Below are 26206 nucleotides of genomic sequence, written 5' to 3'. Positions count from 1 at the left end.
AATGACGACAAAAAGGAATGGTGGAAAAGAATGTACATGAACCTATTAATTAGATTGGATGTGTTTGAAAACATGGTTGAAATTATATTTTTTTTAAAATTAGATTCTTTTTTACTTGAAATTATTTTTTATATATATTTTTGAATTGTTTTGATGTGTTGATATAAAAAAATAATTTTTAAAAAGTAAAAAAAATATATATTTCTATATACTTTTAAGTAAAAATTATTTTAAAAAATAATAATTACTATACTTATAAACACATGAACAAACTCTTTTCAACGTCAGAAGCAAATTCCCTTCCAAGCCAATATCATAAGTTTCATGCACACCAACAATCGCAATTTCGTTTTTTTTTCTTTTCTTTTTTTTGAATTTCAAATTTCGTTCTAGGTTTTCTTTCCCGTCACTTTCTTCACTTCCTCCATGATCACATTTTCCTTCTCCCCAAACACTAACATCCTTTTTCCACATCTCCCAAAAACCTATCTTCCTTTTCTTCTCTTCTTTTCAGCCTCCAATTTTGAAACCCAAATTTCTTCCAATATTTCCCTGCAAGCAAACCCATAAATTATTCCCCCCACTTTCCTTTTTTCCTTATCTTTTTCCATCCTTTCCTTCCACGTCAAATACTCAGGAGCACATACTTTTCTTTTCTCATATGGTTAGCATCTTACTCCCTTTATTTTATGGATAAAGTTAACGGTCACGGAGATAAGGGATCGCCAATTAGGGATTTCAAGAAACAAGATAGGCTTGAGTTATAATATATATTTATATATATATATATATATATGGATATTTTAGGTTTTTATTTTATCAAGATTACGTTTTTTATTTTTAACAAGGATTCATGCAAATGAAAATTGTGAAGAAGAAGAAGGAAGAAAACCAACAAATGAATTTGACCAAAACGATTTGCCAAGGTCTAAATATGTGGAGATTTGCTACAAGAAAGCAACAAAGTGCCGGAGCTAATTTAGGTCAGGCGAGGATTTCCATAACCTGTGATTAACCCAAGATCAAACCCCTTATAACATATGCTTAGCCTTCCCCAGATACCATATTAGCGATTTTTTTTTCTTTTTTGCTTTTTTTGCTGAAGAAAATCTTGGAAGCATTTTTTTTTCAACTTTATGGCTTTATTGAGTGACAACCAGTGCTCGTTTCCTGGACCCAGTTCAGTTCTGAAATTGGTCCACACGTACCACTGATTTGCAGAGGCCAAATCTCATGAACCATACTGATCGTGAAAAGACCCATCGATACAATCCCTCCAAGCTTTTCCACTCTTTTGGTGGTATCCTTTAATTACTTATGTTTTAATCTTCACACAGAACAACTAAATTGCTTGTATTTCACATTGCGTTTTGTCCATCTTGTCCAACTTCTATCGAGGGATGTCACACAGAACAAAACAAATTTCTGTTCAAAAAAAGTGTCCAAAAAAAAAACTCAATAATCAAGTATAAAGTTAAAATATGTGGGGAAGGTAATCTTTCCCCATATTTATTAGCATTTGGTAATCTATAATGTTGTTGTTTTTTATTATTTTGACTTTTTTCCTCTTTAGTTATTGATTTTTTTTTTAATTTAGCTCTTAAATAATGTGTTTATGGAAATTTAGTAATATTCCATGGTGTTGTTGTTATTATTATTTTTTTTCATTTTGACAATTTTTTTTCTTTTGGTTTTTGCTTTTTTTCTTAATTTAATTTTTATATGATGTGTTTATGGGAATTTAGAGTTGATAACTTATTTTAATTTTGTTATATATGTTATTGCAATATCAAAAAATATCTTAGCATTATTGTATAGTTTATTTAAAAAATTTTAAAAATAATAATTTAAAAAAAATAACTAGGTTATTTTTAGCGTTTTTTAATTTTTGTTAACTTTCTAATAATTTTATGAAAAAAATTAACACCAATCTTTAAAAATAAAAGACTTGCATATAACAATACACGTGATTAAATTATAAGGGTTGCCAAACACCTATTTTTTAACTCAATTTATTTTTTTGTTAATTAAATTACAATACTAAACACACATTAAGAGCCCATTTATTTTTACATTTTAAAATTGTTTTTTTAAATATTATTTTAATTTCTTTCTTCACTTCAAATTAAAAAAAAATTATTTTCAAATTGTTTTGATGTGATAATGTTAAAAATAAATTTTAAAAAAATAAAAAAAATATATTATTTTGATATATTTCTAAATAAAAAAAAACACTTTGAAAAACAATCACTACTACTATACCATATAGGCTCTAAATATGGGGTTATGACTATTTTTAGTTTAGATAATACAAGTATCATGAGATCAGTATCCCATCTAAATGAAATCAATATTTTATTGTTTAAAAACTATAATATGTTTTTTACAATTAGATTACATTTTAGTTTTATTTGATAGTTTATAAAGAGATCGAATGAATCAAGAAATTTAAAGATGCTCATTGAATAATTAATAATATTCTATTGGTTACTTCTTCTTCCCACTTTAATGGAAAAAAAATAGATACAAATAAGGGAAATAAGGGAATGAAATTATAGTTGAAGATATTTTTATCATGTTTAATGAATTATAGATTTTATTTCTCTATTTTCTTTATATCTTTTTTTTTTATGTGGATAAGGGAGTAACTAATATAATATTATTAAATACTCCCTCAGCATCATAATATTATCCAAATGAATACCAGGTTATAAGATTGGAGGTAGTCTTTTCTCATCTTAATTCTCTTCTTATTCGTTTAAGATTTGAACTTGGGTTTTTTTTTTAATGAAAATCTCAAATCTTAATTATTGAGCTATCCTTTGCATATATTTTAACTATCTTTAGACTATATTTAAGAAATTGATATCTTATGTCATGCTATGTATGAAATTGACAACATGTATACTTAAATGGGAAAAACAAATCATAAAATAGACGTCCCTTGAACACATGAAATTCAGATGTACCATGGTACATGGTCAATTATATGATAAAACATAAAGGATAATAAACATCAAATGCACTACCAATTTATTGGAGTATTATCAATTTTACACTCAAAATTTTTTTTTTATCAATTTTATCACTTAAACATTTTTATTTCTTAATTATATTTTTTTATATTAAAAAAATCAATTACCAAAAACACGTTAAGTCCTTATAAAATGACATCAATTGTTAAAAAAGAAAAGAAAAAACATTATAATTTGGATTACAAAAAATATTAATATTGTACGAAAGCATTTAATTGATAACTCTTAAAAAATCACAAGTTAAAATTACATAAAAAAACATTTAGTGATAACATTAAAACTACATGATATTTTTTAGGTTTGCAAAAAAATAAAAGGGATGTGGGGTGTTTAAGATCGAGACTGCAAACAGAGCAGATGAGATTTGGGCCATGGTTTCGGGTTGGGGTAGAATCGGGTGTCACTTGATGGAGACACTAAAGGCCCATTAACAAGTAGACCCAGGCTGTTTAAATTCACAGCAGGCCCAATGATTGTAGTGGCCCAAATTATGAACCCAGTTATTTGGGTAGTTAATAAGAATGGAAATTTATTGCGTTTGTTGTCTTCCGAATGGTCTCAAGCTAAGCCCACAATAGCTTAGCCACATGGGCATAGTTCTTGGGCCCTGGGCCTCACTATGATCGCAAAGGTCATTCATTGTTCGGGCTCAGTTCTTTTGTTAAATATAATACATGTTTGAGAAAATTAACCCAAAAGGTCGGTCATGTATCCTCTCTCTTGATTTTTCGATCCAGACTAGCATTTAATTTTATTTTATTTTTTAAATGCAACGTGTTGATGTTAGGATATGATCTTAAGATACCTCGAAGAGGACATTTATTTATATTTGATATATTTTTTTTTTAGATTAAAGTGGATGTCCGGGCCAGCTTGCGCACACCTCAATTAATCTCACGGATCCTAAAATTAACGACCATGTAAGCCTCCAGTAGCCATCATATGAGTAACCTAGGATTTGAACCTGAGACCACAGAGGAAGCAATCCCAAATTTTTACCACTAGGTTTTTTACCAAGCTTTTAAAATATATTTGATATATTTTGTTTCGACACATTGTAGATATATGACAAGATTTTTATTATTATTATTAAGATCATGAAGTGGCTGTGGCTGGTTGTTAAAATCACGCATGAAAAAATAATTCTATAAATAATACAATTATTTTTCCTACTTTCATCACACAAAGAATTCGACTGTATTGAAGATTAAGAGTATATTTATTTTTATGTTTTAAAATGCTGTGAAAATTTTAAATTATTATTTTTACTTTAAATTAATTTTTTATGTTTTTTTATTTTTTTAATATATTATATCAAAATAAATTTAAAAAATATTATTTTAATATATTTTTAAACAAAAAAACTTAAAAAAATAACTATTAATACTATAGTTATCAGACCCAATCCGAAGGTTGACTTAGCCGGGTCCCGGGTTACACGGATTGACCCTGGTTAACCTGAAAAATTAAAAAAAAAATTGAAGTTTTAATATTTCAAATGAAAAAATTAAAAACCAATCCTAAATATAGACTATACATATTATAAATAATAAAGTTTAAAATATTATTTCAAAAGATTTTTTATTCCATATTAAAAAAATAATATGATAGTATGTTATTTTTTTTAAATTGAAATATTTAAATAAAAAGTTTTTTAATCCCATATTAAAAAAACATAACTTTTTTTTTATGAATATAGATATACTAAAGCGTTTCAAATCTTACATTGAAAAAATAAAAATATTATTCTAATAGTTATATAGTAAATTTTAAAAATGTTTAATAACCAATTTAAAAATATATTTTAAAAAAAATCTTAATCAGGTTTTGCCGCGTCACAGATCAATCCAGCAGATAAATTAGGGTTTTGTTAATCTCAGTATTTTACCTTACCTTAATGATCCAATCATCAAATTAATTGAATACCAGATTAATCTACCAAATCAATCCAAATTTAATATTTATAATTACTAATATCATTATACCAAACATTATCTAAAAAAATAAAGAGTTGTTCACTGAAAAAAAAGAATCGCAGTAAGCCGAAGCAACACGAGGATGCATTATTAGTACTGTTCCTTGAATTAAAACATAAATAAAATCAAGAGTGGAATCTTTTTCCTTATGGATTACAGTAAGCCAACGCAACACGAGGATGCATTATCATTACTATACCTTGAATTAAAAAAAAAAAATTGAATTAAAAAATAAATAAAATCAAGAGTGGTATCTTCTTCCTCGATGGACTCCAAAAAGCCAAAGCAACACGATGATGCATTATCAGTACTATACCTTGAATTAAAAAATAAATAAAAACAAGAGAGGTTTCTTCTTTCCTCGATGGACTACAATAATAGTGTTATTTATTATGATTGTGTTAGGAAATACGGTTTAAATTATATTTTTTAAAAAAAATTAAAAAAATTTTTTATACATCATTAACATATATTTTCACATAAAAAATTATTTGAAAAACAACTGCACTAAACTTTAAAAATTTGCTATTCAAAATTTAATTTGAATTGAATTGTAAGATGAATATAAAAACATAGATTTTATGAAACTTAATTAATTGGATCAACACGGTAAAATATTATTTTTAAAAAATAAAAAAATATTATTTTAATAAAAAATATTAATTATCCAGTAACATAAAAAAATTTGGAGTAAAAATTGAAACCTGCAGTGTTTATGGTATTGATTAATAAAAATATTGAAAATTTTTGGAGCTGTGGGTCACTGTTTGTTATTATAAATATATAAAAATAATATATTTTTTATTTTTTAAATTTATTTTTAACATAGCACATTAAAATAATTTAAAAATATGAAATAAGAATTTAAAATAATTAAATATATTTAAAAATATAAACATACTCTGAGTAAAAACGGTGGTGGAAGAGGAGGTTCAGAGACTTTATGGTGTGTCTGCCTTTATCGGCTTATGAGTTGCTTTCTTTACAGGTTGCAGCTGCATCACTCGATTTGCCCAAACTAAAGCCAATAGATATGAATAATTCAATACTCTTAAAACAAATATCTTAATTAATTTCCACCGAATATTCTATAGGATCTAATTCCTTATTCGGACATCGATCCTACGGCATATTCGCATATCCCTTGTTCCTTTTTTTATTATTATTAATTTTTTTTTTTTTTTTTGCAGTCTCTCAACTTGAAAACTGCCCACCGTTTGTGCCTGTTACACTTTGTTAATTACTACCTGTACAGAAACCTCCTGAGTTTTTCTGTGTTTTGTCTGCCTAATTAATGCTTTAAACTTACTCAAATAATGAAGAAAATTCCAAAAAATTAACGTGGTCAGATTTTAAGTGATGCCACAAAGATTAGGTATAGAAATATTTTACCTAAGTTTAGTAAAACATTTAAGCTTAGAATAAAAAAAAATTCAAGAAATAACATATTTTAACTCAACTGTTACTGAGAAACATAATTTTATTAGTTAACAGCTAATAAAAATAGCAGTTATATTAAACAATTATAGAGATGAGTAAAAAATTGAAAAACTGATTAAACCAACAAAATTGAAAAAAAACCGAAAAAACTGAACCGTGAAAAAAAATTGATTAAATCGATTAAATTTTTGAAAAAACTGACTGGTTCAATTTGGTTTTATAAGCCTAAAACTGAACCAAACCAGAAAAAAATCAAGTCAAACCAAGCAAAAACCGGAAAAACCAAGTCAAAACAGAGCTAAACCGGTTTGAACTAGCTTTTGGCCTAAAAAACCGAACCAAACTAAATCAAAACTGGCCGGTTCGAATTGGTTTCGGTTCGGTTACAGTTTTTTTTTTTTAAATTCAATTTGGTTATTTTTTTATAAACAAAACTGAACCGAAAATGATCACCCCTAAACAATTGTTATTATCTATAATTTTTATATTAAATAACTACTAATAATTATTATTATTATTTGATATTCTAGTATAATTTAAGTCTAACACCAACCTCAAATTTAGTGAATGAAATAAACCAAAACACCACAATTTTAGATATAGCAAGTCCGGCAGCTTTTCCATGTATAAAGCCATCTTTTGTGGCACAATTCCGCCAATGTGATCAAATTATTCACAAGTTGTAGAAATATGCGCAGGAATTATTTGTGAAAACCTTCAACACTTGGTATTCATGAATTTGTGGTGGTGAAGTAATGGACTTCTTGTCCTTTGCTAAATCGTAAATATATATACATTTTTTTTTCAATAATATAAATTAGTTTCAAGGTTCAATGTGTGAAAAATAGATATAAAAAAAGTATTTAGTTAAAAAAAAACGAAAATAAAGATATCAAAATAAATTTATCCCAATGAATTTTTTTAGTGAACTCTTGCACTTAAAAAAAAACATATAAAAAAAATGTTTTTTTATATGTTTTTTTATTAAAATAGTAATTAAAATTACCTTAAAATAAAATTCATGAAAAAATTAAGATCCTTTAGTGAATTTGATTTGAATATTAAGTCAAGGTAACGAACATGAATTAAAAATAATTATAATAATAATTAACGCTTATATCATCAATTACCCTTGTCATATTTAGCTCTACTTTTTAGTGCTGCATGAGGCATGCATGGTGACCGACAACCGGACTGGCTAGTTTTGGTTCTCAATCCACAACTACTAACATGTTGTTTCCGAGAATGTTTGTTTTATTGTTTAAAAGATATTTTTGAAAAAAATTATTTTTTTATTTTAAATTATTTTTTAAAATTTTAAATTACATTAACGCAATAAAAAACAAATCATTAGAGATGTCATAGTTTCCTAGCCAAACTCGACTTTTCAAATCTATAGTTTTCTTATTTCATAATTAATAATTAACGAGCTATTTTGGTCTATAAAAATAGGTTAACGGACTCAAGAAAAAATAGGGACGTGGACAGGACTCGCTGCAGCGTAAAGAAACAAGTTCACGAGTTGCTTGCTATATGGTACAAAGAATTATCCCCAGCGAGATTCTCTTCTGTCCATCCTTCTTTTCTTCTCCGTTCAGCTCTAGCCAGAGAGACATGGCAGGTCTCATTCTCAAGAACAAAAGCATGGCTCTGTGCCTTGTTTTGGTGATATGTAGTTTTGGGTTGTGCTTCGTCTCTACACATGCAGAGCTTCAAAGATTTGGACAGCCTGCAAGAACTGAGGGGACTCTTTCCTTTTTGGTGCTTGGAGATTGGGGCAGAAAAGGTGCTTTCAACCAGTCTGAAGTTGCTGTTCAGGTTCTTCCAGCTTCTTTGCTTTTTGTGATTTATTTCATGTTTCCGTGTGTGAGAGAGAATCATGCAACATGTAATTGACATTCCCATGATCTCTTAAAGAACTTTCCTTGATGAACTAACACGTACCTGCTAATCTTCCTTTGATTTGCATGGATACAGATGGGAAGGATTGGAGAGAAGCTCGACATAGATTTTGTAGTTTCAACAGGTGATAATTTCTATGATAATGGATTAACTGGAAACCAAGACAGAGCGTTTGTGGAATCATTTACTCAAATCTACACTGCAAATAGCCTGCAAAAGCAGTGGTACAGTGGTGAGTACGGAGCCTGGCGACTGGCTGATAATGATTTTTTTCCACAAATAAAAATGAGAAGTTACGTGTTGATCTTACTTGATTTGAATTTTCTAATTTTCTTTCTCTTCTCTTCTGCAGTCTTGGGAAACCATGACTATAGGGGGAATGCAGAGGCACAATTGAGCCAACAACTTAGGAAAATTGATAGCAGGTGGCTATGCTTGAGATCTTTCATCGTCAATGCTGGTGGGTAGCAGCTTCTACATTTTAAGTGCTTCCTTCATCTCATATTTCTATAAAGACTATACTAACTATGACCACTTGACACTTGAAATCTAGATGTTAATTTAGGATTTATTCATCTGATAACTCAAATCCTTTTTTTCTCTGCAGAATTGGCTGAAATTTTCTTTGTGGACACCACCCCTTTTGTCCAATCTTACTTTACTAATGCTGAGGGACATACTTATGACTGGAGAGGCATTGGATCTCCTAGAGATTATATTGCAAACCTAATAAAGGTATGTTCACTGTTTTATTCAAAATAATGCATCGACTTTACAATATATGCACCTTAATAGCCACTAAATCAGTGGTCTGTCAGCTGTTTAGATAGAGCTCTGGATAATTAAGAAGTGGATTATACCCTTTTTTGAATCAGGATCTAAAGTTGGCATTGAGTGAATCAAGTGCAAAGTGGAAAATTGTTGTGGGTCACCACGCAATTAGAAGCATAGGACATCATGGCGACACTGAGGAACTTGTCAGCAAGCTTCATCCAATCCTGAAGGTAAACACAATCATTGAAAAGCAGTTCTGTTTTACTTTTTGCAGATGAAGTAATTTTGAACACAAGATTGAATCTCTTTCGGTGCTGTTTTCATTAAATTCAGGCCAATAATGTAGATTTTTACATGAATGGACATGACCATTGCCTTGAACACATCAGTGACACAGAGAGGTACAACTTAAGTGATTATTGTGTTGCTTAGTGGAAAGGGCTCTTCGAAAATATTACTAACGATGGGCAATTTTTTGACAGTCCAATACAATTTCTAACTAGTGGAGCTGGGTCTAAGGCATGGAGGGGTGACGTTAAAGAACAAAACAAAGATGGTCTCAAATTCTTCTACGACGGTCAAGGTTTCATGTCTGTGCAGTTGACTCCGAATGAAGCAGAGATTGCATTTTATGATGTTTCTGGCACTGTTTTGCATAGATGGACTACAACAAAGTTGCTCCACTCATCAACCTAGGGATCCACAGCCAACAGATTGTCATTTTTATAATTTTTTTTTTTTTCCTATCATTATTGAGCTCATGTTTCATTGTCATTGAGCACTGTGATAATAGTGAGTTAGGGCCACATCAAAAAAGAAAAACAATAAAAAAAAAAAATAGAGTTCTATAATGTCATGAGAATGATTAAATTGATGGAGAGCTTCTAGCAATCTTCATGGGATTCCCTTGCTTTTACTATTACCAAACCCCGCTGAATTTTTTATTAAACCAAAAAAAAAAAGGAAAGGAAAAATGGGCCTTGCAGTAATATTGCACCCAAAAAATTGGTAAATCAGTGCTTCAACACAAGAACTTTACCCATTGGTGATAGACTTGCAGAGCCAACTTTTTAGTACGGATTGTTAGGGTCAGGGCAAAAAGACAGCAGCCTTGTGACATCAAGCAAGCGCCAATATAGCACCACCACCTTCAAACCATCTTCGTTCCTTGAATTCTCTTGCTCATCAATGATTTTCTTTCGTAAGTTCACGTCTCTTCTGGTATTGAACAAGACAAAACAAGAAATTTCCAGGAAAGTGGACTTTGATGGTGACCGCGGATGAATTTAGCCCATTAATAGAATGAAGTTTCCTTTGCCCTCATTGAATCTCTTATCCTGAATCTGCATGGATACTATCTGTAGCTAGCTAACGGGTTGCTTTTTCGATTTTGAACATCTCTATAGACACCACCATTTTTGTGTCCAGGTACACCACTTTATATGCTCTTCAAAGAGGTTACCTGAGTTCACATCTTTTGCACTCCAAACCAGAGCTGCTAACTAAAAAGTTCTCTTTTTCAGGATATCATGGCTAGTTTCAGTCACCATTTCAGTTCAATGCACCTCGTATGGATGGCCTGCTTCCATGTGTATGTTCTTTGTGCCTTAGCTGAGCTTCAGCGATTCGAGCAACCTGCCAAGGAGGATGGCTCAATTAGCTTTTTGGTGGTTGGAGACTGGGGAAGAAAAGGGAATTATAATCAATCCAATGTTGCATTTCAGGTTTTTTTAATTTTTTAAGTCATCTTTTAAGTCTTAACACTCAGTATCATATTGTTATATACATATATAGATGTCTCATGCTTATTAAATATGAACTGATGCTGTGGATTGATGGAGGCACTAAGTGGTGATAATTCATTCAATGCAAGAATATTCATTTGATTTCTCAAGTTTCTTACAGATGGGAAGAATAGGAGAAGAGTTGAACATTGATTTCGTTGTTTCTACTGGAGACAACTTTTACGATGACGGGTTGAGAAGCATAAATGACCCTGTGTTTGAGAAATCATTTAGCAAAATCTATACTGCAAAGAGCCTTCAAAAGCAGTGGTACAGTGGTAAGTCCTGGAATCAAAAAAATTGTTAAGAAACCCGATCAGCCTGGTAAGTTAACCCGGGACCTAGCCTGAGCTGGGTTTTATAAAAAAATAAAGAGAAGTTGACTCTATGTTTTGGTTAAAAACATCAAAACTTGCAATCTGGTTAAACATCTATTCATGCTTTTATTAAAAAAAAAATAGATTAGCTCACCTAACTCATGATTCTATCCTCTAATTATATTTAATAATTATGATTAAGTACTACTTGGTCAATCCCAAAAAAAACAACATTATTTTCAAAACAATGTCGTTTCATCCAAAGAAGAAAGAAGCACAAGTCTTGGTCTTGGTTGACAGCTTACTGGATTGATCTGCTAGCTAGACTGGGTCTATAATTCTTATAATGAAAAGAATGCACAAATACATGAATCCTTTGTTTTTGCTAATGCGGGTGCCCTACCCCATCACGTGTTCTGAAAAACTTTCTGGTTTCAGTTCTAGGCAACCATGACTACCGGGGAAATGTCAAGGCTCAATTAAGTCCGAACCTGAGGAATATAGATAGCCGATGGATTTGCCTGAGATCTTTCATTCTTAACGCAGGTAAGATACACCTCCAACTATGAACAGTAAATTATTCAACATTCTATAGCAAGTAGATATCAAACCTCACACCTCTCTGAGGTTTTTGTCCTGAAACACTGCCTCTCGCTTAACTAAATTCAAACTTCTCTTCACATCCTCTTAGAAATTGTGGAGTTGTTCTTCATCGACACCACTCCATTTGTGGACAAGTACTTTCTGAAGCCAGAGCCCCATCATTATGATTGGAGAGGGGTGATGCCAAGGCGGCACTATCTTTCAAACCTCTTGAAGGTTATTCATTCTGTTCATCCTCGTACATTTATGCAAGTACTGTGCAGTCGACGTTTTGTTTTTTGTCCCAAATCCTACATCTTTTTCATGTTTGGCAACAGGACTTGGAATCAGCTTTGCAGGACTCCGCTGCTAACTGGAAGATTGTAGTTGGGCATCATACTATCAGAAGCATTGGCCATCATGGGGAAACAAAGGAGCTAAAGAAGCAGCTTCTCCCGCTACTTGAGGTAGCTAATCTTACTAAAGAGATTGAGATTGTCACAAACAAAGCGTTTCTCTAACAAACCACGTCTTGAATGTCCAGGCAAACAATGTTGAAATGTACATAAATGGGCATGATCATTGCTTGGAACACATGACCAGCAACACAAGGTATGTTTAAAAAAACATTGATTAACATTATTTGACAGCAAGGATTGAAACAAAAATCACGAAGATTTAAGAACTTGACTCTTTATGCAGCCAAATCCAATTTTTAACAAGTGGAGGTGGATCAAAGGCATGGAAAGGGGATATTGATAAACTAAACAAAGGAGTCAAGTTTTATTATGATGGGCAAGGTTTCATGTCCCTGGAACTAAGACAGACACATGGAAAGATAGTATTCTATGATGTTTTTGGCAAAGTTCTGTACAATTTGAACCTGTTTAAGCAGCTCAACCCTGTCATCTAGGACCGCATTATGTATAACAGGTGTTTTCCACTGTTCATCAAAAATATAATGCAGTGATTAATCATTCTGTCGATTTTGAAACAAAAACTGATGTATCTTGGCTTTTCTAAGAATGCCAATATGGAGATGTTAATCCAGTTCGATAACCAGGAGATGAATGGAGTAATTACCGTGAAACATTTAAACCCTGCTAATATTTCACTAAGAGAACAGAACGATAAGCAATGGCAAATCACCCTGATGTTTACCATTCAGGCTCAAAATTTCTCTTTATAGCTTTTTTTTTTTTTGGTTAAAAAAAAAAGTATACAACTGTTTGCTGCGTAACTATACTAATACTATCACATCACGAGCACATTCTTGCCAAACCAGGTTCAGGAAATTTACATTTGAGAGTAACTACAGAAACCTATCGAAAGAAAAATAGTTGAACTTCAAAATGTAACTAAGCAAATTATGCGTACATGGATGGTAACAATGTTAATTTTCTCCTCGTGATGACAACTCATAAGTGGTATATCTGACTACAAAAACCCACAGAATCTGGTTACACTAGTGGAATGACCATGCCATGTTCGACAAGACAATTGGGAGACAAAAGGCTGAGATCAATCCACCAAGATGAATGATAAATAGATTGAGATTAATCCATATCAGAACAAGTTGGTACAGACACCCAACAGATTTCTGAATCCAATCTAAACTTCCCTTGGCCATTAGCTAGAGAAAATCAATGTTTCACTAGTACTAAATACCATCTACATCTACTTCTGGTTGCTGCAGCTAGCAACCATCAAAGACCATTTAAAGAGTGGTTTCCTATGAAACATTTACAACTATACAGTTAATTCATGGCTAAAGTTTCCTCAATGATTTTTCCCCACTAAACAAACACTATAACTCAAGGACTGGGCTTTCTGTTTCTTATTTCTTTCCAGGTGAACTCAAGCCAGTATTGCTCTAAATTCTTGGTTCTCTTCACTTGTACATTCACTACATACATGATGTGCACTTTTTAGTTCAATGTGACAATATATGTTACACAAAAAAAAATGACATTATATTTAGAGCAAAAATATACATCTAGCAGTTTTGTTATTGCGATCAAACTCAGGTATGTGACAGATAATTCAAAGCATCACGACTACATAGTTTCTTGCATATATTGATTATAATTCGAAAGCGCAAAAAAAGAGTTCCAAGGACGAGCTTTGCACAGAATAACTCCATGTGGTAATGCACAGATGCAAATCGAGACAGGAAAACAGAACATCAAAACTGTATACTGAAAAATTAGCCCAAATCTAATTATAGTTACCACCAGCTTTACACTCATACATAGATAGCATTTAACTTTGGTCAGTTGTATGTCTACTACAAATGTTTGTTTTTTTTTTTGGCCTGCACGCACGTGAACATTATTTAATTGAGAACAAAGTGATACCTCGAATCCACATAACTCTCTACATCCCAGAGGAAAGAACCAAAAGTAACAGCTTCCAAAGCAAGTCTCTTCAAACCACCTAAGCTGATCTTAACTAGTTCATCCTTGGAAGTATCAATAGTCCCTTGAGGCGTTATGACAATCTCAGGTCTTCCAAACAAGGCCTCAGTGTGCTTCTCAATGATGCTAACAGCCTCTTTTGATCTTATTGTCGCATAGCTTTGAAGTGTCTCCCCATCAAACGCCATCACATAATTTCGCAATCTTGAAGCCTTTAATCCTTGTCCAAATCCTCCAGGATTAATACCACCAGAAATGGCTTCAGGATGGGAAGACAAAGCTTGGTAGGATAACCCTCGACCACCAGGTTTCACATCCTGACCCACAGCCTTGTGAATGTCACTCTCTCTCTCATCCACACCATTTGGCAGGATTTTCATTGTCTTTTCAAGCTGAAACCTTTGATCAACTCGCTTTAGGAAGTATCCATACATCACAGATGCTGCATAGACCTGTCCAACCCTGAGTTTGCTTATCGGAGCAACAGCAGTTGAATCATCCACCCGATTTCCTAAAATGAGAGTTAGATGGTTCTGAATCATTTCGTATGCATCAGGCGAGTGAAGTTGTTCAAGCTTCTCATCTTGGCTAGGCCACTTGTCCACTTGACCAGATGACCCTATGGAAGAGGGGGCTATGGTGGGTATCAGAGAAACATTGGCATCCATGAACTTCTGCACAACCAATGCATACAAAATCTCTTCTAGGGCTTTTCTCCTCTCATTAGCCTTCACCTCAGCAATTCTCCTAATAATTTCAAAAACCCAACATTAGATTCAATTTTCGGCATCAATAGTAGCACCTATAAAACACATTTATCTACCACTATCGTGAAACTAACCTATACAATACCAAGTCGGTGCCATTAGCAGAAGGCTCTTCCTTCTGTTTCTCAGCATCACGATCAGTTTGAAGTTGCTCAAGCTGCTGCTCAACTGCTGCTGGCACAAGATGAGGGTGGCTAACCAAAATCTGGGATAAGAACTGCCCTATCGGAGACTCAAGCTGAAGCGGAGCAATTGGCACAATCGACCCTGAAGAATCTGAAGATGATGACGAAGATGCTCTCACTGCCATACATCTCCTACCTCCATATGCCACTCTCCTATGACCCTGCTTTGAGTATGAAACTGAAGAATGACGCTGGAATCCAGATAACACAAGAAGAATGAGGAATCAAACACCAGCTTTCCATACATAATCTCAAAATACAGAAAACCAACAACAAAGTAAACTTTAAACGTCCCAAATAAACCCAAAGAAATTATAAACTTTTCAAAATTTCACGTGAAACAATTCTTAAAAGCTTCATTTTTTGACAAAAAAATCCAACACAACAACACATAGGAATCCATCTCCTAGAACAAATCTTTTGCATAAAACATAAAACTTCATTTACTGATAGCTCTTAAGCATGCAGTAGCTTGCATAATTTAGGCATATACTCTCCTCCGACACAAAATTCATGCATAAACCCAAAAACCCATTATCCAAAACCCCAAAATAAGGCTAACCGGTAATACCTTAATAGGAAAACGCACAAAATCTTGTTTATTGGTAGCTAAAAGACCCAATCCAGCAACAGATTTTGCAGGTCGAGAGATCCCAATTGAAGATCCAATAACAGTAGCTGTAGCTGCTTCCATTTACACCACCCTACAAAACCAAAAAACCCTTTTGTTAGATTCCATCAAAAACCCTTTAAAACAAGGAAGATTGTTGATTCTAGCTTGAATTTGATGATGTATACTTACCCTTTTAAGTAGCTGAAACGAATATGTCGAAAGATAGAAGGAAGAGAGCCTTTTCTTTTGAGAGAGGGAGAGGGAGAAATGAATGTATTGAAGGTGATTGTTGTTTGTTTGAACTGGTGGATGTGGAGGTTGGCAGGTTACAGAGGTAATCGAAGGGCAAAGCTCCAATTTATAAGAGTCAGATTGTGATAAACGTTGCTGCCGTTACAAAATAAGTTAAAGTCCCTTGAGTTTTAGTTAATTTCACTTTTGCCATTGGTTGGTTTATAAAAAAAACGTTTTTGAAATTTTTTAATTGTTGATATTGAAATTATTTTTAAAAAAAATAAAAAATATATATTATTTTAATATATTTCAGAGTAAAAAATATTTTTAAAAAATGATTGCAATACTATTTTCAAATACCCCTTAATGATACACCATTGTTTTTAAAAAAATTATCATGATAATTAAGAAACTTTTATTAAGAAAAAATAGAAAATTGGGAAAAAATAACTTTGTTGATAAGGGATGTTTTCTTAAAAAATTATTAAAATCTTTCTCAATTTCACTTAATATTCACAAATTATATAAACAAATTTTACTAAATTTTTATTTTTAAAAAATAATAAGTTATGGTAAATAGTGGATTGTGAAATTCATGCGCTTTAAATTATTAATTAATCATGAATAAAATAATTAATAGATTATTTTGTATAATTTATTTGTGACTATGATATTTTCTAATAGTAAAATTCAAATAAGAAACACAATTAAGATTTTATAAACATATATAAGTAAGATTTCATATGATTTGTTTGTGAATGAATTCAAACAAAACATCCAATCTTCAAATAGATTTTTTTCAATAATTTGCTTATTTTCATAATAAAGACACATTTTAGCTAATGAATCAGCAAGTCATGTTTTTTTATTAGATCTAAAATATAAAAATTAATTTGGCAAGAAAAAGGCTTTGCCAAAAAAACATTTTTTTTATATATAATAAGAAAAATGTAAATGAAAAGAAAAGAAAAGACTTTTTTTTCATTTCACATTTGGATATTATCTTTATGAAAATCATATTTAAAAATAAAATTTTAACAACGAGCGTGTTTGGGAGTGTGGTTACAGTTGTTTCTTAAAGTGTTTTTTATGCCAAAAATATATCAAAATAATTTTTTTTTATTTTTTTTTAAATTATTTTTGAGATCAGTGTATTAAAAAAATTTAAATCATATAAAAAAAATTAAATTTTTTTATAACGTCATTTGCACTATATTTCCAAACAGTGTCCAAACCTCCAAAAACTATGTTTATAGTGTTATAATAAAACCATCTACAAACTATATGCAAATATCTCTAAATAATTGAAGGTCCATTATTATATTATATTTAAAAACAATGATTTGTCAAGACAATCAATCATTCAAAAGGAGGATACTCCCACTAATCATTCTACTTATATTTTATTAGCCCAATATATTTGTTGGATAGCTAATAATATATCTTTAAATAAAGGGGTTGTTAGGTAATTTGGGTGTAAAGATTTTTTTTTTTTCCATGTACTAGATGAAGACAAAAAAAAAAAGTGAGAAGGGCAGACCAATTTAGGGTTTGAAATATGGGACCCAATTTGGGGCTAGATGTCCACCGTCCCTAACACATATTTTTGCTTGTGGAATGTGCTTGTGGTGACCGTGAAAGCTAAAAATCATAGATCTCCAATCATAGATGTCCTTGTCATGAGTTTACGCGTCTCATTTTGAGTCTATCATCCTTTTGTGGCTTTAAATTTCTTTCATTTATTATTTCCTTCTTTTTTCTTTTTTTTTCCCTTCAATTTAAGAGTGCTTAATTTAACCCCCATCTAGATGAATATTGACTCGAACCAATTCAAGTGGATGATTTTTTTTAAATAGATATTTTAATAGTGAATATTATATGAATTCTATGAAAAATCTAATTCAAACTCAATTCAGGATATATGCAGCAGTATTATATACAAGTGTGTGTAAAATATTTATGTTTTTTAATCCTCTCACTATATATACTATTATTTTATATGAAGTAATGAATACAATTCAATTAATCAATGTTGGATGAATATATTATAATTTTTTTAAATTTTTTACTTGATAAATAACAAATAACATATAAATAAAATTAATTAATCAATGTTCGATGAATATATTATTATTATTTTTATTTTATTTGATAAATAACAAATAAGTTATAAATACAATAACTATTCGTTCATGATATTATTGTATGGTTAGCAATGGTTTGTTTTACTTTTTTATGCATATGGAAGCTAAGTAAGGATAACAACAACACAAAAATCACAAAAAACACATAAAGAGTTGAATGAGCAAAGAGAGTTGCAAATGTAAATTTTAAGTTCATAGTTTTATTTTCTAAAAAATTAAAATATATGATAGTTGTCTCCTTAAGAGATTTATGAGACTTATAAATAGGTTAGAAAACTTTGTTTGTATTCAGGAAACATTTAGAAATAAAAAAAATATAAAGCAAATAAACAAAAATTCAAAATTAAAAAATATAGGAAAAATAAGAAAGTATGTCATAAAAGAAGCATAAGGGCTCAAAAATTATTATGAAAGATTTGATGGTCTATTAAGCGATGTGGTGGTTTTCTAATAGAAAATTATCTATAAAAAAATTTGAACTTAACCCAATAATCAATAATCAGATGTTTAGTTATTATAGTTTTTAAAAGCTAGCCAGCACTAGCTATTCCATAACTTTTATGTTTAAAATTTGAGTATATATGATAATGTGAGGATAGATACATCATGCATCTATATTTTTTAAAAATAAAACAATGTTTATATTATTTTATGTTTTTTTAGGTTCTAATACTAACATTTTTTATACCACCAAAGCCTACAGAGATTTTAATATTTTATGTAGAAAAATAAAAAGCAGTGGCGGAGATGAGAAGTGGAGCCCTAACCCCTGCAAATAAATAATAATAATAATAATATCCCCCCATAAAACCAGCAAAATTTAAAATTTGACCTCCGAAAAACTTTTCCTAGCTTTTGGCTCCCTAACAATAATTCATGACTCCTCCCCCTGTACATAAGGCCTCATTTGTCGTCACTTGCATTTAAGGAAGGGGTTTTGGTACTTGAAAAACACAAGTAATATTCGACGATTTAGGATTACCGTCGACACATATGGAACTTGAAAGATCTAATTAAGATTGAATCTTTTTTTTGTCCCCTCTCTTTCTCTTTTTTTTTTTTTAATCATGATGATCTATTTTACCCAGTATAATAATAATATTTTAATTTTAATTTTTTTTTTAAAATACAAATTATATTTAACCTAGTTGATCATGTCAAACCTAATTAATTTTAAATTTATTTATTTTTTCTAAAACTTAACTTAGATTAGGGATTAGGGGTTATGATTGAAAAGCATTTTTGTAAGAAAATATTTTATTTTATTTTTTAAATTAATTTTTTTTAGATCATTTAATGCGTAGATGTTAAAATAATTTTTTTAAAAAAAATATTATTTTAATATATTTCTAAACAAAATATACTTTATAAAATAATTGTTATTATAATACCAATCAAGTTTTAAATCATTTAAATTTCAAATTATCTTAGAGGTAGGGATGAGTTTAATAATTAAATATATAATAGTCATTTTGAAAAAGTAGTTAGAACTTAGAATAACAACTTTTATAATGTATTTAGCAGTCCTCTTATTTTTAATATGTTTTTTTAGGATAAAAAAGCCAATAAATCATTGATATTTAAAATATTAATACACTTAAACTATCAGTGAATTATCAGTCGTTGGATCAAATAGGATAGTTAAATGTCGTGTCGCGCTCTAAAACACGCCAAGTACTAGCATATAAAACCAACGAAGATTGCACCTGACTTGACTTTTCACTAAAACGACACGCCGGCGGGTTAACAGCAAACGTCAACCGACGAAAAAACATTTTTGTTTTGAACACTTGTTAGTTTGTTACTCGCTCACATTTGAACTACTTTTGACTTTTCGCTTCAAGATTGCACCAAAACTTTCGGGCTGCCAACTCTCTGTTAACTTCAGTCAAAACTTTTGGGCTAACTACAATTCAATACCCCAACTATGATGAAATATCAAACCTACCCTTAGAACTACTAATCTTCCAATTTTAGCCTTGTTATTATTATTATTATTTTTCTCGAAACAATTTAGCGATGTGGTTTAGCTGTAATTGGAGCTTAGTTGTGGCTAAATAAGAAATAAATTAGTTGTGGGATTTTACCTCAACATGATTAAGTAATCAAATTAAAATACAAATTAATTCGTTATTTGGATTGATTGAATGCATGTTATTAAATAAAACCAAGTTCCTAAAGATTTTCTTAATAAAACGTGATCGAGGGATATAATTGCTAGGTCTATGAAAATTAGATAGTAAATTAGACAGAATCTATAATGTGGGTACTGATATGAAATCCTTAACATGGCTTGTAGACTTATTCATACCTGCACCAAAATATTTCTTACTTATCCATCATTAGTTACGTCAAATCTAACGGAATAACAAGCAACCACCTGACTTGACTTCTTCTTCCGTTACCCAACTCCGTCTCCTCTCTCTCTTTCTTTGACTCTTCTTCCACTGTAGATACACTAACCGCTTCCTCCTTTTCTCTTCAATTTTCTCCCACTTTCTCTCATTTTCTCAGCAATCAAACAAACAAAATCTCTGATGGAAACGACGATAGAACCAGAAGGAGGGGAAGAAAAAGCGTGGGAAGAAGTAATACGGAGGATGTTACCAGCAGGAGCACCATTACCAGACGAAGATCATCTCGATTACTCAATCGCCATCGAATACGAAGGCCCTCCAGTTCCTTACGAAGTCCCTCGCGTCGATCCGTTAAATCTTAATTCGTTATCGATTCGTACTTCCTCTCTCGCTTCTACCGAAGAATCGAAATCAAGACCAAGCATTCCTGTCGCCTCTCCAGTTTCAAGATTCACCAGATTTAGCAACCACAACGGAAACGCTAGAAGATTTTATCCAGCGAGAGTAGAAGTAGAGGAAGGAAATTATGAAGAGGAAAATGATGGGAGGAGTGAAGGAGGAAGGCGAGGGAATGTTGTTACGTTTAATACGCCGAAAGATTCGGAGACTGAGGAAGGAGAAGATGAGGAGGATGGCTATTCCTCCACGCAATCTGATTTGACAACGACAAGGAGGGAAGAGAGTAAAGGAATGAAGAGGAAGGGTGGATTTTGTAGTAGGTGTGGTAAGAAGAATAGATTAAAGGAGAGGGAAACATGTTTGGCTTGTGAGAAGAGGTATTGTAGCAATTGTTTGTTGAAAGCCATGGGATCAATGCCAGAAGGGAGGAAATGTGTGAGTTGTATTGGAAAACCAATTGAGGAATCGAAGAGGTCGAGTTTAGGCAAATGTTCGAGGATTTTGGCGAGGGTTTGTAGTCCTTTGGAGGTTAGGCAGATAATGAAGGCGGAGAAGGAGTGTGCTGCTAATCAATTGAGGCCGGAGCAGTTGATTGTGAATGGGAGGCAGTTGATACAAGAGGAATTGGCTGAGGTTTTGGGGTGTGCGTTGCCGCCGCTGAAGTTGAAGCCTGGAAAGTATTGGTATGATAAGGATTCGGGGCTTTGGGGGAAGGTGAAAGAAAGACTGTTAAAGTTTATTTGGTTTTTGAAATGGGTTTATATTATGTTAATTGTTTTTGTATATTGGATTTCAGGAGGGAGAGAAACCGGATAGGATTATCAGTTCCAAATTGAATGTTGGTGGTAAGCTTCGGTCGGATGCTAGTAATGGAAATACGAAGGTTTATATTAATGGCCGTGAAATTACCTCGATTGAACTCAGAATGTTGAAGGTATCTTTATTTCCTTGTTTGTGTGTCATTTCGTAATCATGGTGTACAAGTTACTTAATAATTGTGGCAAAACCAAGTTAGAAAGCCTAGTGCTTTTGCTGGGGATGAGGTGACTGGATCCTACATTCAAATACTATACATGACTGATATGAATCTAGTGTTTGAAACTAGTCCACTCTATAAATGCATAATTATAGTCGTGATTTGTATGAGTTCTGAAAACTGTAGCATGAAGTTTAGTGTGATGCAAGGAATAGTCTTATAGACGTTCATGAGTCTAGTTGACATAAAGTTTAACATGGAAGATAGCTTTTAACTTGGGAGGAAGTTGATCTTAGATAGATGATGACTGGGTTCATAAAAATCAGGAAGGATATTATAGAATCCATGAGTGGAAATAGAAAATTAACGATAGAATTTCATCTATGAACTACTGCAGGGAAGAACCTGCTCCAACAAATACCTGCTAATGTGCCAGCACATTATAGTAATGGAGCTAGAACTTCCTTTATTTTCATTTGGTGCCAAGTGCGGTGATAGTGTTTTTTCAAGACTTTCACTCTTCTAGGGCATCAAACAATCCACTTTGATTTGATATTCCCCTACCAATGAAGAGAGAGTTGGATGGGAGAAATGGTTGTGTGTGTGTGTTGGGGAGACAGAGTGAGATGTTAGTCTTTGTTGGTGGCTAGCAAAAAACTGTTGACATTCCTAACTATTAAAAGAATTCTTTTTTCTTTGAAAATTTTCTGAAGATTTGGAGAATTTTGCACAAGCAAACATGCCGTTGGTGTTTTAGTTCTTGTCCATTTCCAAAGTGGCACAACATTGGAAACTGATGACATGCTGTTTTAGATACTTGATGTCTATACAGTTGTGATATGTTTGCAGTTTTATGATACGTTTGCCTATGCTTCATTGGCTGCATCATTCAATTCTGATAGTTTGGTTGAGGTCAGGCTTTGGTCTCATTGCTTAAACTGATGACATTCATTTCAGCTTGCAAACGTACAGTGCCCAAGGGATACTCATTTCTGGGTGTATGATGATGGATCTTATGAGGAAGAAGGCCAGAATAACATAAAGGGAAACATATGGGGAAAGGTTATCTCTTAATCCGTGGATAATATCCCTCCCATCAGTTTTTAAGTTTCAATTCAACCAATGGTTTGAAATGAATTTTATACAATTGTCATCTGATTTTTGGTAGGCAGGCATCTACTCGATTCATCTGTTCAATATTTTCATTGCCTGTGCCACCTGGAAATCCTAACAGGCCAAAAGAAGATCCAACTACATTTTCAGGAAGGTCTATGCCCGAGTATTTGGAACAAGGAAGGATCCAGAAACTTCTGTTATTTGGGCTGGAAGGATCTGGAACGAGTACCATTTTCAAGCAGGTACATTCATGTTTTATCACTTTTGTTTTGACTTTCTTTATCACAAACATCCATTTTATTAGGTTTCAACTTGATTTTATTGCACACATTCATTTTATTAGGTTTTATTTATTATTTTCATCATTTCATGTTGCTGCTATTATTATGGAAAACACAGTATTCATGTAATTTGAGTAGTTGGTGTGATTACGCCATTGCTTAACTTTTGAATTTTTAAGATAGATACAAGCTATCAGTGCAAAACTGAAAACAATTATCTTTATTTGGGCTATTTTTTAACTGTCTATTGGGGTGCCTCACAGATGATAACCTTAGTGATCTATTAATGTGATAGCTGTTTAGAAAAAGTAAATATGTTGTTACTCCTAATGGTCTTTGGCACATTGTTCTTCTGAACTTCTGCTTTACTTGTGATAATTCTTTGCATGGAGATGGGTGTTGGTTTAATGTTTATCGTATTTCTCTTGGTGTTCTTGATATTATTTCCTCTTTCAATGGAACAGGGCAAGTTCTTATATGGGAATAAGTTCACTCCTAAAGAGTTGCAGGACATCAAACTCATGATTCAAAGCAATATGTACAGATATCTTAGCATATTGCTTGAAGGACGAGAGAGGTTTGAAGAGGAGGCTTTGTTGGAGAAGAGTACTGCTACAATCAATTCTGAAGAATGCGCTTCAGGTCTTGATACTAGTATTTTGTCATCTTATTCTTTCTAATTTATAATAAAACACAGAACCCTGTTCACTTTTGCATGAAGTTCTCCTAGTTTTGAATAAATATTTGAACAGTTACTATTCATTTGATTGCGAACAATATGCTAGATTGTTAAATCCTTGCTTTCCATAATAATAGGAATATGCATAACATGCAAGTAGGTGCTGCCTTCAGCCTTAATAAACCTTAGTAAGTGGTTCAGCCTGGGATAATTTCAGGTGAAGGAGAAGTTGAACCAGGAGAGAACTGCATCTACTCTATTAACCAACGCTTCAAGCATTTTTCTGACTGGTTACTGGATATCATGGCTACGGGAGACTTGGATGCATTTTTTCCTGCTGCAACTCGTGAGTATGCTCCTATTGTGGATGAGATCTGGAAGGACCATGCTATTCAGGAAACTTACAAGAGAAGGGAGGAATTGCATCATCATCTCGATGCTGCCAAATATTTCTTAGACCGGGTATGCCTCAAGCATCTCTACTCTCGCTTTGTTTATTTATCAGGGTTAGAAGTTGTCCATGTTCTTTTTGGTGCAGCTCTTCCTTATATTGTCTCTTCCCCCTATCTCATCCTTTCTGGAATTTTTGGAATGGGAGTATAATCATTGTAGATTAGATGCCCAACGTTTTGCTGTGTCAAATATATTACTCAGTAATGTATTAAAGTAATGTATTATGATATTATTTCTTGCAGGTCATTGAGATATCGAGCAATGAGTACGAACCTTCAGAGAAGGACATTTTATATGCTGAAGGAGTCACACAGAATAACAGTCTTGCATTTATGGATTTTTCATTTGATGATAGAAGCCCGATGTCAGAGATATACAATGAAAACATTGACTATCCACCTCCCTTGACCAAGTAAAAATCCTCTTTCTTTCTTTCTGCCTCATCTATTACCTTCACCGCTGCTTAGAGTAATTTTCTGTCATCTCTCTTGGAATTTCCCAATTGCCTCAGGTACCAACTAATTCGCATAAATTCAAAGGGATTGCATGATGGTTGCAAGTGGCTGGAAATGTTTGAAGATGTGAGGGCAATTATCTTCTGTGTTGCATTAAGCGACTACGACCAGATGTGGGCCCATGGTGCAGGTCCTCTCTGTAACAAAATGATTGCTAGCAGAGACATGTTTGAGAGCCTGGTCAGGCATCCTTGTTTTAGGGACACCCCTTTTGTGCTTTTGCTAAACAAGTATGATGCATTCGAGGACAAGATCAGCCAGGTCCCTCTGTCTACCTGTGAGTGGTTTGAGGACTTCAGCCCTTTGAAGCCCCATCTCAAGAGCCAATCTCTGGCTCAGCAAGCTTACTATTATGTGGCAGTGAAATTCAAGGAGTTATATTCTTCAATTAGTGGCCAAAAGTTGTTTGTATCGCAGACCAGAGCTAGGGAACGTGCTTCAGTGGATGAAGCATTCAAGTACGTAAGGGAGGTCCTCAAATGGGACGAGGAAAAGAATGATAACATGTATGGAATCACTGGGGATGACTCGTTTTATAGCACGGAAATGAGCTCTTCTCCATTTATCAGACAGGAATAAGCCAACTGTCTGTTTGAACCAGGAGATCAACGAGGTGAATTTGACGTTGCAGTGTGATGTTTTTGGTTAGGATCAGGGTTGATTGATTCATGAGTAACCACAATCTGATTTGGGGAGCTGATAATTTTCTTTTTTTTCTTTTCTTTTATCCCATTTGTATATAGTTTCCGAATAAAACCAGTTTTGTGAATAATGTGACTGTTTGTGGCATTCTATAGCCTGGGAACTTGGCAGTGTTTGGTACCGTGTTGTTTTAATTTTTTTTTTTAAATGTTTTTAGATTATTCGTTAATATAAAAAATAATATTTTAAAAATAATAGTAAAATATTATTTTAATATATTTTTGAGTAAAAAATACTTAATTATTATTTCTTTTACAAATAATTGTTTACTAATTTTGTATATTCTTTACTGTTATTTCCTTCCACTTCTCGTGTTTTTTTTAGAAATTTATATTTATATTTTTAAAATGTTTTATATTAAATATTAAAAAATTAATTTGAAGTAAAAAAAATTAATTTTGTTTAAAATATGATTATATTTGAAAAGACAAACATAACCCTAGTATTAAGGGTTTTTGCAAGCTTAGAATATTTTTATGTTTCATTCACTTGGTTGAATATTTTCCTGTCTTATTTAAATTTTAAATAAGTTTTTGTTTTACAAATGAATAAAAATAG

The 26206-nt window shown here is 32.1% G+C and overlaps 4 protein-coding genes across 4 annotated transcripts; 3 read left to right on the top strand and 1 right to left on the bottom strand.

The window, feature by feature from the left end:
- Positions 1–7922: 7922 nt before the first annotated feature.
- LOC118058194 (purple acid phosphatase 17-like) lies at positions 7923–9964 on the top strand. Its single transcript, XM_035070897.2, has 7 exons — positions 7923–8269; positions 8429–8585; positions 8706–8813; positions 8961–9088; positions 9229–9357; positions 9461–9528; positions 9610–9964. Exons 1-7 carry the CDS (start codon positions 7985–7987, stop codon positions 9821–9823), a joined length of 1089 nt encoding a protein of 362 aa, XP_034926788.1. The 5' UTR covers positions 7923–7984; the 3' UTR covers positions 9824–9964.
- A 454-nt stretch (positions 9965–10418) lies between these two features.
- LOC118058195 (purple acid phosphatase 3-like) lies at positions 10419–12787 on the top strand. The gene is made up of 8 exons (XM_035070898.2): positions 10419–10555; positions 10651–10851; positions 11033–11189; positions 11667–11774; positions 11920–12047; positions 12149–12277; positions 12355–12422; positions 12513–12787. The coding sequence occupies exons 2-8, from the start codon at positions 10657–10659 to the stop codon at positions 12721–12723; spliced, it is 996 nt and encodes a 331-aa protein (XP_034926789.1). The 5' UTR covers positions 10419–10555; positions 10651–10656; the 3' UTR covers positions 12724–12787.
- A 1203-nt stretch (positions 12788–13990) lies between these two features.
- Positions 13991–16141, bottom strand: LOC118058193 (UV-B-induced protein At3g17800, chloroplastic). The gene is made up of 4 exons (XM_035070896.2): positions 15982–16141; positions 15751–15883; positions 15069–15370; positions 13991–14974 (listed from the first exon to the last, which is right to left on the bottom strand). Exons 2-4 carry the CDS (start codon positions 15871–15873, stop codon positions 14146–14148), a joined length of 1254 nt encoding a protein of 417 aa, XP_034926787.1. The 5' UTR covers positions 15874–15883; positions 15982–16141; the 3' UTR covers positions 13991–14145.
- Positions 16142–20558: 4417 nt separating this feature from the next.
- On the top strand, positions 20559–25768 carry LOC118058192 (extra-large guanine nucleotide-binding protein 3). Its single transcript, XM_035070895.2, has 8 exons — positions 20559–21640; positions 21723–21860; positions 22860–22964; positions 23075–23260; positions 23764–23941; positions 24196–24440; positions 24674–24843; positions 24943–25768. Exons 1-8 carry the CDS (start codon positions 20708–20710, stop codon positions 25523–25525), a joined length of 2538 nt encoding a protein of 845 aa, XP_034926786.1. The 5' UTR covers positions 20559–20707; the 3' UTR covers positions 25526–25768.
- Positions 25769–26206: the final 438 nt, after the last annotated feature.

This window comes from Populus alba, chromosome 15 (genome assembly GCF_005239225.2).
Source record: "Populus alba chromosome 15, ASM523922v2, whole genome shotgun sequence".
In the NCBI taxonomy this organism is placed as follows: domain Eukaryota; kingdom Viridiplantae; phylum Streptophyta; class Magnoliopsida; order Malpighiales; family Salicaceae; genus Populus; species Populus alba.
This window is presented reverse-complemented; position numbering and strand designations above follow the sequence as displayed.

What these genes read in the sequence shown, in the direction of transcription:
- LOC118058194 (XM_035070897.2), top strand. Translation starts at nt 7,985, where the DNA reads ATGGTACAAAGAATTATCCCCAGCGAGATTCTCTTCTGTCCATCCTTC. An exon ending in ATATTGCAAACCTAATAAAG is followed by an intron (nt 9,089 to 9,228) that starts GTATGTTCACTG and finishes TTTTTGAATCAG; the next exon opens with GATCTAAAGTTGGCATTGAG. An exon ending in CACATCAGTGACACAGAGAG is followed by an intron (nt 9,529 to 9,609) that starts GTACAACTTAAG and finishes ATTTTTTGACAG; the next exon opens with TCCAATACAATTTCTAACTA.
- LOC118058193 (XM_035070896.2), bottom strand. Translation starts at nt 15,873, where the DNA reads ATGGAAGCAGCTACAGCTACTGTTATTGGATCTTCAATTGGGATCTCT. An exon ending in TTGTGCGTTTTCCTATTAAG is followed by an intron (nt 15,371 to 15,750) that starts GTATTACCGGTT and finishes TCTGGATTCCAG; the next exon opens with CGTCATTCTTCAGTTTCATA. An exon ending in ACCGACTTGGTATTGTATAG is followed by an intron (nt 14,975 to 15,068) that starts GTTAGTTTCACG and finishes TGAAATTATTAG; the next exon opens with GAGAATTGCTGAGGTGAAGG.
- LOC118058192 (XM_035070895.2), top strand. Translation starts at nt 20,708, where the DNA reads ATGGAAACGACGATAGAACCAGAAGGAGGGGAAGAAAAAGCGTGGGAA. An exon ending in AGGGAAACATATGGGGAAAG is followed by an intron (nt 22,965 to 23,074) that starts GTTATCTCTTAA and finishes TTTGGTAGGCAG; the next exon opens with GCATCTACTCGATTCATCTG. An exon ending in CGAGTACCATTTTCAAGCAG is followed by an intron (nt 23,261 to 23,763) that starts GTACATTCATGT and finishes TCAATGGAACAG; the next exon opens with GGCAAGTTCTTATATGGGAA.
- LOC118058195 (XM_035070898.2), top strand. Translation starts at nt 10,657, where the DNA reads ATGGCTAGTTTCAGTCACCATTTCAGTTCAATGCACCTCGTATGGATG. An exon ending in ATCTTTCATTCTTAACGCAG is followed by an intron (nt 11,775 to 11,919) that starts GTAAGATACACC and finishes ACATCCTCTTAG; the next exon opens with AAATTGTGGAGTTGTTCTTC. An exon ending in CACATGACCAGCAACACAAG is followed by an intron (nt 12,423 to 12,512) that starts GTATGTTTAAAA and finishes CTCTTTATGCAG; the next exon opens with CCAAATCCAATTTTTAACAA.